Source organism: Galeopterus variegatus, unplaced genomic scaffold (assembly GCF_000696425.1).
Source record: "Galeopterus variegatus unplaced genomic scaffold, G_variegatus-3.0.2 Scaffold2766, whole genome shotgun sequence".
NCBI lineage: Eukaryota > Metazoa > Chordata > Mammalia > Dermoptera > Cynocephalidae > Galeopterus > Galeopterus variegatus.
Window position 1 is genome coordinate 25459 of NW_007728877.1, and position 12687 is coordinate 38145.

At 37.8% G+C, this 12687-nt stretch overlaps 1 protein-coding gene across 1 annotated transcript in view; it reads right to left on the bottom strand.

The window, feature by feature from the left end:
- Positions 1-921: 921 nt before the first annotated feature.
- Positions 922-12687, bottom strand: part of LOC103598866 (kelch-like protein 14) — a 41610-nt gene continuing 29844 nt past the window's right edge. Inside the window, exons 2-3 of the mRNA XM_008582919.1 lie at positions 8968-9089; positions 922-1148 (exon numbers count right to left, since the gene is read on the bottom strand). Of these exons, the coding sequence (XP_008581141.1) occupies positions 922-1148; positions 8968-9089 (349 nt within the window). The remainder of the gene's footprint in view (positions 1149-8967; positions 9090-12687) is intronic.

Consider the following 12687-nt stretch of genomic DNA (forward strand, 5'->3'; position numbering starts at 1 on the left):
CATGGAAGTAGTGATATTTTCCAATTATGTCTGGTAATAGATAAAATTGAGAAAAATTTTGAGAAAAAGGATAAGTTAATACTCAGCTTAGTGACAAAGACAAAATTAAAGGTAATTTCCCTGAGTTAGGATGTTTTAGAAGAAAGTTTCAATTAAGGATGAGACATCCAGTAAGTTTTTCTAGCTTAGGAAAATGAGTGAAAAAGGAGCTTTCCTACTGAAACTTGATAGATACATAAATATATAGAGAGTGTTAAAGGGTGTGTGTGTGTGTGTGTGTGTGTGTGTGTGTGTGTGTGTGTGTGTGAAAGAGAGAGAAAGAGAGAGAGAGAGAGAGAGAGAGAGAGATGGAGGCAAGAAAACAAAGGAAAAATCAATCTAAGAAATTTGTTAGAAAAGAAACATGGGCATGTTCACTGGCCATGAAGTGGGTGGAAACATAAGAAAACAGCTCAGTTTTCTAGAAAGTTAATTGCCAAAGATCTACCAGCCTGGACTAAAGAGGCTGTTGACAGATACTTAAACCCACCGTTGTCCCCTAAATGTTTAGGACATGAAAAGTACTTAGAAAACTCTTCCATGCCCAGGAGCATATTCCTCAGGCTCACCTCAGATATTGTGTAAGAAGATAATGCAAGGAGGAGGATTTCCCTTAGGGTGGATCCAGGAGCTATGAGGACAAAGGAGAATGATCAGGACTGGGTAGAGCCCTAATCGAGGAATACAACCCACTCTTTGGCCAGGTACCCTTCTAAATGTCTGTTTGATGGTACTGCTAGTTGCTTTGCTCTTCCCAAATGAAAGTGTTCGCTCTGGCGATCCTGGCCCTATTCCGTCTTGGCATTATGTGTGAGGGACCAAATAATTTGTCTTTTTAGTTTGTTTCCAGGTCAAGAGGAGTTTCAAATAGTTTCAAGGATCTCACCCAGAGATCCTTGACAACAAGCTTGATGATTTTGGGTGATCTCCTTTGGGGAAAGGGTGAGAATTGAGCCTAGTGAGGAGAGTACAGTGAATATTGATGTCTGCTATAGGACAGAAGATGGTAGTGACAGGGCACTGTTTGCCAAATTCTCTGGTTCTCCTACTCCTGAGCCCTGGTAACATTGCACTTCTATGTCCCCTTGAAATGGGGTGTGGTCCTGTGACTGAGCAGAAATGATAAATGTCACATTGAATTGCCAGTGCAAGACACTGTAGCACATTTTCCTCCCTGCTGCATCAATGGAAATACGTGGCAGGATGGAGCCCCATGTGCCTGGACCCCTGAATGACTCTGCTGAGCAGATGCCCTCTGCCAAACTGTGTTGGACGTGTACCGTGAGTGAGAGATACATTTTTTGTTGGATTAAGCCCCTGAGATTTTGGAGTTGTTACCATATCATAATCTAGCCCATCCTGACTGATACACATAAACTTCATGCTAGAAATAGCGATTTCATTCTGAATCACAGTGTGTTTTTTTTCTCAGATCTTAGATGGGCAGAAGATAAGATTTAATCTTTTAGTTTTCTCTGGTTATAAAAGAATGCAAAGTAAACCAAAATAGAATAAAAATTTATTGAACAACAACTATATTGCAGATATTGAGCCTATAGATTTATTTGTATCATCTTGTTTAATTCTCACAACAACCCTATGAGGTGATTATAATTATCCTCAATTTGCAGATGAGAAAAAAATATCAGAGAGTAAGCAGCTTGGCCAAAGTCACACGGTCAACAAATATCTGAGGATGTATTTCGATTTAGATCTGTCTGTCTCTACAGTTGTTACTGTGTGTGTGTATAGTTTATTTTCAAAAATTAGTTTTTAATTGACATGTAATAATTGTACGTATTTATACATTGCTTCCAAGACAGAATTAAAATGTCAAGAAAGTAGCATTGAATTATGGTTTGTCAGTAATCTTAAATGCAAATTTTATCACTTAGACATCATAATTTGCAGTTTAGTCTGTAAACCAAGATTATATTCTTGACCTCTAGGAGTAGGTTATTCATTCAATTAACCTATTTTGGTTGTATTCTATGAACACTGTACTATGCCAAGTACATTGGATCCATTTAGATTTTCATGGGTGAAATGGGTCAGCACAGATTAAATCCCATCCATCTGCTTGGACTGTTGACTAATGGCACTTTTTGGTGAGACGGATTGGTATAGTATCTGAGACAGCACTGTTTAATGGAAATAGAGACCAGTGTTCTATTCATTGCTCTGCCATTAAGTCGTCATGTGACTCTGGGTACGACACCTCCTCTCTTTGCATCACTTAAAGTAAAAACCAAAACTGTGAGCCTGCCACAGAAAATTCCTGTATGGCCTGGTTTCTGCCAACACCTTGAGCCACATCTCATGTCTCTGTCCCTTCACTGTTTGGGTTCAGCTATGTGCCTTCATCTCTTTGCAGGGTCTTTGCACTCACTGGCAACTAACCTGGAGCAATTTTATCTCACATCTTCACTGGGCACCTGCCTAACTCCTTTTCATCTTTCATTTCTTAGCTTCAAATGCCACTTCTTTGGTGATATTCTCCATGACTCCTAAGCTAGATCAACTCTCTCCATTACAAGATTGTATATATTTATACCCTTCCTTCAGAGCACTATCACATTTTGTTATTATATGTTGCTATCTGGGATTATTTGTTAGTGCTCATTTCCCCCACTAAACTCTAAACTCAGTAAGGGCATGGCGATGTTTGTTGTGGCTCAGCATTGTATCCTCTGTGCTTAGCAGAATCTCTGTTACACAGGAGATATCAGTTATATTTATTGAATTAATAAAATGAGTGTGTAAAATGAAAGGGTTGGGCAAGGAGATCACTTAATCTTTCAGTACTTACATTCAGTGGTTTGCCAGACTTAGTCTGCAGTTTGCCTAAGAAAGATGTACAGCAAATTTAAGCAGCCCATATGACTCATACCTCCTTCATGCCAGACTCAGTAGCAAATACCACAGCTTGTGTAAAGAATGCATCAGAATTATGTGCACACAAGCTGCTCTCTGGAGAAAAAGCAATTGCTGTATTCAAGGGAGGTATAAACCAGAAATAAATGAGAGATGGCCAAATAAGGTTAACCAGTTTTTCTAGGCACCCAACTTGCTTAAAATACAGTATTTGGAGTGACCACCACACATATTTTAAAAAAAAATCTATGAAAAATCCACTAAAGCACTGATGCATGGATGCACGGTAGCAAATAATTCAAGATATACAGCAATGTGCAGCCATGTGCCTCAAATTAGAATTGAGCTCATTGAAGGTAAAATTAGATGTTAACATATTTAAAAAGTCCAAACACAATTCTCTCTCCTTCATCTTTTTCAAAAGTCATGGAAACAACTGTTCTTTGAACTGAAATAAAAAGTTCCAAGCTAAGAGAGATCAACTGCCATGTTATTGTTCAAAAATATTTAGATCATCGTGTTTTCACTAATACTGAAAACAAAAATTAAAGGTGTATTCCTACTTGCAGTTCTTAATTCTTAAACCTATCTTGTTGGTTCCTTGAAATAGTCTCCTTGTGATATGGTTCTTGGTTAACTCTTCACCCCCATCACTTAATACCTTAACCTCAGACTCTCCTACAAATACAAAAGTTTATTTCAGTTTCTAGAAGGCACTATATGCTTTTGGCACTCCCAGTACTTGTTCCTCTTACTAACATACTTTTCCATCCACCTCTTTGCCTAGATAATTCCTACCTATTTTTTCAGAATTACAGAAGGACACTTCTAGGAAAGCTTCTCTAACCTCACAGGTTGAGATTAGAGGTCCCTTTTTGTGCTCCCATAGTACCCCAGGATTTCCTTATCTATCCCTTAGCACACTGTATTATAATGTCTCTCCACGTTATTGAGAGGAGAGATTACCTTATTCATATTCTAACCTACCATCCAACACAGAGTGGGTACTCAATGATTGCTTGCTACATGAAGAAATGAGGTCTAAATGCTTCCCAACCATTTTCAGAGTCACTCTGGAAATACTTCATTATTTTCTGAGATCCTCCTGCAATGAGAAATGCACTATCTATAAACTCTACCTACTTGTCTAGAAAATAAATTAAATAATTTGTGGGTTTTGGTTCTTGGTAATAAAGATAATGTGAATGAAGGAAACCCACAGGTACAAAACCTTCAGTTGAACATACTTTTTATTTCCTTCAAAACGAATAACCATAAGACATGATTTTACCTTTTGACTAACTTGATTTTCCTCTCAATATATCCTCAAAGAACAGAAATGAACCAAAATCAAGAAACACAAGAATCAAGAAAAATCAAGAAAAGAAATACAATTGAATGTATCAACATGCAGTTTGATTATTCCTGAACAATCAGCAATTAAACCATTCTATATTGCTTAGATATATATATAATCAATACAATCAAATCTATATTTATCTTTTGGAACCAAAGTTCAATAACTTATATAAGATTTGTCTTCTTATTATTCTTTCTTCAATATTTATGGAAAGCATATATTTTATAGAAAGTATGAAAAGTCCTCCAGCTTTCTGATTTTTGGGATTGTTCTAAAAGAAATCTATGACATCCAGCCACAGGACCTTTTCTGTGTGGATGGGATCAGGATAAGTGTCCTCCATGGGCCAGAGGAGACAACCTAGAAAACGATTACACTACAGTTTCCTTTATTTTCAATGACTGAAAAGTAGAAGGCCCCCAGATCTTTGCACTACAAAGTAGAGAAAGAGTTGCAAACCAGCTGAAGGAAAGAGGAACAAAGGCATTTCCCTTCCCCCTAACAAAGGGAACTTAGGGGGGTCACAGGAAGGAAGAAGCCTTTCTAACTGAGCTCCATAATTTACATTCTTATGCTAAAGAAAGTCATCAATGGCACATGGAAGGATAAATCTATATTTTGAAGTCCTCTTTCCTGTCTCTGCTCACTGACAGCAGCAAAGAAGCACCTAATAAGTAGAATTTCTTATCTGAAATGGAGGAAAAAGGAAGCTAGTTCCTGGGAAATACCTTCACCCATCAGTAAAGAAACTGGTCAATGTGAAGTCCCAGTGGAACAGAGAGCTCTTTAATGCCGTCCCTTGGGGAGAAATGTAAGGAGCTTCCAAATATGGACTTTATAAAAACTCTGGTATGTGAGGAAGCTGTTACAAAGGGACACAGGAGCCATGGGAATCATTTTGTTTGATCTTTGCACTGAGGATTTGGGGCCTGCAAAGAGCAGGAGGCATGTGTTTCACATTGGCCATTTTAGTATTCATGTCTCCTGTACTGCTTTCTAATAAATGAAGAATGGAACAGGAGACTGTGTGCAGGAGTGAGAAATGCAAGAAAAGCAGTACTGTAAAACATGAACGGAAGCACATCTCAGCTTCTTTTTGTCATTAACAGGCAGGAAAACGAGGATACCAATTTCATTGTTATTACTTAACATCTCACATTTACAAAAGGATTCTACAGTTGATTTTTACACGTTATTTCTCAATGCTCTTCTGATAGAGGCTGGGGAGCTCTGTCACTATCATCTTACCAACAATTTTATAATGTTGCATGAAATGATTTTTCCAAAAAGAAAGACAAAAATGCAGTCTGTGCCAACATATTACCAAAACAGTCTTTCCATTGAGAATAGTTGTTTCCTTAGCTGTTTGGGGAGACCAAACCAGTGATTGGCTGACTATTTAAATTTTGTTTTCTTTATTTTGTATAGGTACACTTTTTCACTCCTGCTCACCTCTACTCCACTTAATTTTTTATTACTTAAGTGTACTCTTTATCTAGTGTTTCCAACATATAAATAACCTAACAGGATAAGATCTAAAGAAAATTATGACTGAGCTTCCGTGTCCTTCCTCTCTGTTGTATAACGTGTAAGTAGCGTTGCTCCCATAAGCAGGCATCTGTGCCTCTGCCCGTGGATGGCATCTTTCTATGAGGAGTATGTCTGTGAGACATGCAGAGAAATGTTTACTTGTGCCAAATGGGCAAAGTATGCCAAGGTTAAGAAACTCTAGCTAATCTCAGGTTTCAGATTTTTGTTAGTCTGTTTGTTAGTTTGCATAGAGACAGTCATTCAATAAATAAGAGACCCCCCCCCAAACCAGGAGACTGACTTCTACCATTAGTTATTATCCTCACCTCCCTGACAAATTAGCTGAACACTTCTTTTAGGGCAGAAGAATGGCAGTGGGAAGTTGTGCAATCCCTCATGTTTCATCAGATTTGGGAGAATTTGGATATTTTCTAATTCTGATGAGAAACATTTCTTCACTTATCACTACATGGTCCAAATAGTATGGAAATCTGTTAGTTACCTGACTTATTTATTGAATTTAGCCAAATAAGAAGCTGTAATTGAAAAATACAAACTAAGAGCAGAAATTATTCAGATAAATTGTCTACATTTCTTCAACAAACGTAAAATATACGCCTTCACTTGGGGCCAAGTAGTCACAGCCTAGCAGATAATAAACTATTTCTTAAAGTACAAGTCCTGTGAAATGAAGAGCGTAAGTAAAGTAGACATTTATTTCAAAGCTATGAGCATGTCTCAGTGTAAAAAAGGGGTTCAAGATGTTTAAATGTGTTCCCATTAGAAGATCTATTCCATAATTATACATTAAATTCTTTATTTTTTCCATTTCAAATCTGGTGAATTGAGTCAACAGATACCTACTTATTTTTACTTCTTAGTCTGTGGATTATTACATCTATGGCATATGAAAGCTACGGAAAATAGGCTCCCTTCTCCACAGCAGAGGGTTGAAGTGTCATGTCCACTGCAGTGTTATATGTCTCCCCTCTGCAAGAAGAGTTTGCATTGACTGATGCCTTTAAGGTGTAAAGATACAGTCCTTGTGCTAATATTGATAGTGGTGCTACAGTGACAGCAATAGTACCCACTATTTATTGAGTGCCTGTTAGATGATTTACAAACACAATGTTATTTAAAAAAAAATACTGCAATGACCCTGACAAAATGAAGAAACCATGACTCAGAGTATATATGACTTGCTCAAGGTCGTAGATCTGGATTTGAACTCAGGTCTATCTGCTTTGAAGTTCATGATTTCTTACTACATCTATCCAAATAGTTAAATCAGGCAATGCAAAAACTTTGAGTGACCGTATGTATGTTCCAGTCTATCCCTGCTGTCCTGGCAAAATTAATAGATGCCCCTTTCATGCTCAAAAATGCTTCAGTTTGGACAACGAGTTTGATCACCCTATCTCTGAGTAAGGTTTAAAATGAACATCAGACTTTTCTTGGGCATTGTTTATAATGCCTTAATTAATTTTTTTGCCTTTACTGAGGGGCTTCAAACAAGTAGCAAATTGGACCTGGCTTGGGGTATTTGGGAAAGCAGATTTGTGAATGAATATCATGCAATCTCTCTGTTCCTTATCCTCTATTTTTTCCCCCTCTCTCCCTTTGGGAATCTTTTGTCCTTACTCTTTTTTCTCTCCTCCTCCTGCTCTCCACGTCTCATTCTATGTGAGCTTTCTCTATTGATCAAGGGTCAAAAAATTGATTCTTTGGTCTTACTTCAGCTTTAGTTTCTGATGAATCTTTAAAATACAGCTTGGTCATTCACTCAGATGTTTAAACCACTATTAATGGTATTTTTGTCAAAAAAGAGAATAAAGACAGTTTAAAGACATCTCTAACTTATTTTGCTCTCTTCCTTCTTAATCTCGCTGCTACTATTCCACCACTTCTTTACTACAACCGTGCTGTACTGGTGTCCAGGGAGCTTTCCTTTTGCAGTTCCTGGACAATGCTACTGCAGGCTTTGCTGGGGTAAGCTCACTCCAAAATGTATTATTTCAAGCACCGCCTCACATGTCTCTGATCTTCTCCTACTCTTATGAGCAAACTGTTGTCCTATTTTTATTATTTTAAAAAGCTTTCAGGAAAAGGAAAGAAAATTATATTTTTTAAAATCTGATGAAATATATAACTGCTTAAAAGATACATACAATAAGAACTTCTAACTTTCACTTTTGTCAGTTTTAAATGTATGGCTTTGATTTATGGATCAAAATTGCTCATTTATTATTTTATCTATACAGCTCTGGGCAATTTTGACAGTTAAAATTTAGTTTTATTGACCAGTGCAGCCACTGTGCCCACGAGGGGACTGGTGCTCACAGCCTGCTGCACTCAAGAAACGATGATTTTTGATTCCATGACCGAGTCAGATTGGGAATCATAACCGATATAACAATAAGTTCCAGATCTCAGTGCCCAAGGCGAGAGGTTTGCTGTAAAACACAATCACCCTTTAAGGAGGAGAGGAGGAGAATTCTGGGTAGAAGTTTGCAAGCACAATTTAATGCAGCTGGGATAGGCCACGAATATATCTGTCCATCCAAACTGGGCAGCAATATAAGGGGGCATTTCTCTAAACACCCAGTTCCACAGACAAAAGACTAGTGAGCAAAAATGTCTATAAAGTAAAATGAATGTTAGTTACAGAAAAAACAAACCAAACAACCATTTTGATGTCAGAAAATTTACTGCTGCTATTAACCAACCTTTAACTTTTCAATCAACAGCAACAACAACAAAAAAACTGAAGAATTTTGGGGAGAAGTCTCCCTGTGCCAGCACACACGGAAACATAAACCAGCACGGTGATTTCAGGCCACTTTTAATTTAGGCCTATTCAACTCCCAAATTGGCCACCTCTGCAATGTTAATTTACTCTAAATCCCCTGTGATACGTAAACAAACCTCCAAAGGTTAACAAATCAATAAAATGTCTAATTTGATTAACCATGTTTTCAAATTCGTCAAGACAGCTCTAACCTGAAATAAATAGGTGAGTAAATAAATAAGTGCACTCACTGTAAACAAACCTCCAAAGGTTAACAAATCAATAAAATGTCTAATTTGATTAACCATGTTTTCGAATTCGTCAAGACAGCTCTAACCTGAAATAAATAGGTGAGTAAATAAATAAGTGCACTCACTTGTGAGTATCTTCCACGTCTTCTTTTCATCATCGTAATATTGAACCAAATTGCTGGGGAGCCGGTCCGGTCCAGGGGGCAACCCTCCAACCAATAACAGCATTTTCTTGTTAGAGCGAATTCTTCACCCAAAATAAAAGGAGAGATGAATAACCACATTATCGTAGAGTCTTTTTAGTGGCAACAAAATCATAACCATCAAAAGAATGTTCCTTGCTTGCAGATTTTCACTTTTTCCTGTTTCTTCTCCTATTCATGTCTTGACAATTTTTTTGAACCAAGCAGAAAAATGATCAGAAGAGCTGCACATCCCCATACTCATGGAATAATAAGCTTCCTTTATGCAATTTGTTAGAGGTTCATTCTAGAACGACCTTTTTCTTATATTATCCCTTTAAATCATCACTCTTTACAGCTGAGTACACATGAAATGCTCTGGAGTTGTACTAAGGTTAAGCATTAAAGTTGCATGTCAAAAATCGTATTAGTCAAAATCATTATTATAAGCCATTCTCCACTCAAAGAACCTTGAAAAAATTAAGGTTATGCAGAGAGTTTGTGAGCCAACTCTTTAATCACCCAGGGAACTTCAAATACCAGTTTGGTAGAATTAGTAGCACAGGGCTAACTGGGGTGGGTTAACCAGTTTGAGCATGGATTTTTTTTTGTTTGTTCAATTTAGCTTAGACTTCTGCCTTCATCCCTTTTCCCTGTTCCCAGCTCACCCTCCCCTCTACTCCCCCCTGTGCACCACTGGCAATATAGCAGCACCAATTGGTAAAAATGAGACTGTGATGTTGTTGTGAGCCTCCCCAGAGTGGAGCCCTGCCAACGCTTGCCACTGATCCAGCGGCATGAACCTGCTCAACTGTGCAAAGTCACTCTAATTCCCTCCCTCTGTTTTTCTACCTTCTCCCCCAGGGGGCAACCACTGAAAGGAGTGACTACCCACCCATCAAGAGCTGGCAATTCGCTGCTATTAACCGTGACTGTGATTCCCAGTCTGCCTGGCAGTTCCTGAGAACAGGCCTGCAACGTTTCATATGCAGTAAAAGCTATAAGATGCACCCTGGCCAGCACACTCGATCTGATGGATGTACAATCCTCAGGAACAGTAATGGATTGAGCACGCTTGAGATTGAAGCAGAGAGAGGAAGCCCAGACCCCTACAAAGGCCTGCTGATTTAACAGTCGCTTTACATGTAATTGAACTGTTCATTTACCTGTAAAGGCTCAAGGTGGTGGTGGAAGAAACAGAACAACCCTGATTGAAGGAAAAAGTCAACAAATAGAAAAGGCTCCCTCTTAAATATGTACACAATCCACAGTGTGGCTCTGAATGTATTATTACATATTCAGCCCATTCCGATTCAAGGATGCTTGGAGAAATATGTCCTTGTGGAGAAGCATTGTTTGTTGGTTAAGAACCTACCATTTGGAGAGTTAACTCAGTACAGTTAATGCCATTTCCATGTGAAGGAAGGGAACGAGAGAATTCCTTTAATGAAATTCTGGTGCCATGGAATGCAGTGTACTTGTATATGCCTGGGGAGGAAAAATACCTTCTGGAGAAACTTCTATATTAGAAACTCATCAATAGAGGGAGCTGTACTTATAGAAGAATGACTAATGTAATAGCAGCTTGCAATGTTAATTTTGCCACCCTGTGGCTGTAGTTGAGCTAAAAGAAAAACAAAACAAGCAAACAAACCCAACTTCTTTGAATTTAATGTACTTTTGAACTATACCGATATACTTTATAGACCACTAGCTGGCAAACAAAAACAGAATATAGCAGGAAAGAGCTTCATACTTCGAGGATTTCAGTGATTGGGTTGGTTCTGTGACAAGAATTAAGAAAAATCAGTGCAGTAAGAACCTATTTCTTATTTGGAAATAATATATACATAATCCACATGCCATATAATCTCCTAAAAACACACAGAAATGATATATGACCATTTTTTTTTACTATAGTTTTAGTCCAAATAACCATTCTGTGTGTATAAGAGAAGTCAAGATGAAAGCAAATACTCTTTTTAGTTTGCTGTAAGTTACTATGTGTAGATAGACCTATCCAACTAGAAGTCACAATTTTGTGGCTGTCCTGATGTGATAGGTCGACTTGCTGCCAGACTGCAGGTGGGGGCAAGTAGATCAATATCAAGATTGACATGGAGGAAAGGATTCATTGAAGTGGTAGTTGTGACAAATGGAATAGAATTGAATCTCTGTTTTAATACATAAATAAATGCACTGCTTAAAAATGTGTTTAATGAATGACAAGGGGAGATAAATGCATGGCTCAAATATATTTGTAAGGTCATTTCATTCATTGATAAGGCCAGCTACCCTGGACCAATCTCACTGGTGATTTTTGACACTGACTTAGGTGGACCATCTCTATTAATGAGGAGAGGCTCTAGAGTCTTCGTCCTCTCTATGCAAAGAGCCAGCCACTGCCATCTGTCTAAGAACTGGACTGAGACTGCCGATTCATAAGCCACTGAACAGTTGGCAAATGGTGACAGCCTCCACCCCTGCCAACAATGACATGATTCCAAGGGCTAGCTAGCATAGCAGCAATAGAAGACTCCACATAACTAAGACAAAACCCTAAGCCATCCAGTCCTCTGCAAGGAATGTAATGAAGAGTTACGTGGAAGTGAAGGAAATCTCTACCCGCATTGGCTGTGTGTATTTTATGAAGGGACAGCGCTTTGAGTCCATTATGTACGGCCTTCTCGGTGAATGAAGACACATTCCAAATCTTTTGCATCATTATGTTTACATCACCATTCATTCAATTTGTTGTGACATTTTACTTGGAGTATTTTGTTTCTAAAGCTTTTGTTACTCAATTTTCCAACTCAGTATCAATATTACTCAATTTGAAATAAAGCTTAAAGCTCTACTTTGTGAAAGTGAACCACATAGAAAACAAAAATAGGATAAAGCATGTGAAAAGTTGCATGGCACAAAGAAAAATACACATAAAATAACAAAACACATTTAAGTGGTTTTTATCACCATTTTCTTCATGGACTCTCAAAACAGCCCAATGTGGTAGGTTTAACTCAATTTTCCCGAGATGTGAGAAAGTCCCCATAACTATTATAAGAAAATATACATTTGACATTACATAAAACTCTGAACCTATCTGGATCTAAACAAAGGGACCTAATTGAGATGCCTCTACATTTCTTTTTGCTTAAGAATGATACAAATGAGAAAAAACCATCACATATTTTACTTTGATACAAATGCAATGTCAACTATTCAATTACTCCTGGAAAGTAATACACGTGAATAATTCCTGTGGAAAAGCTTCCATTCTTTTTACGACATGCAATTATAATAGTGACAATGACAATAATGACAGATAATAATGAATGTGTATTGGATATTGAACCCCTGATTATCATGCTGTTTATTTGATGTGTGTGAACTTCAATTTGAAAACACCATGAAAAAAAAAATACCTTGTGAGCTAGAAAAGTAAAATTAGGAGAATCTGAGCTAATTGTGTTGAAAGGGGTTTCAATTTTTCTTTTCTAGATAATTCCAGTAGAGTTTACCAGGTTTAATTTCAGACTAGGCAAAATCTACAAATGTAGCCTTATTGCAATAATTAGAGATTCTTTTTTTTTTTTTGGTCTTTTTCCGTGTCCGGCAATGGATCGCAACCCTCAGTATTGCCCCCGTACCGGACCAGGGACC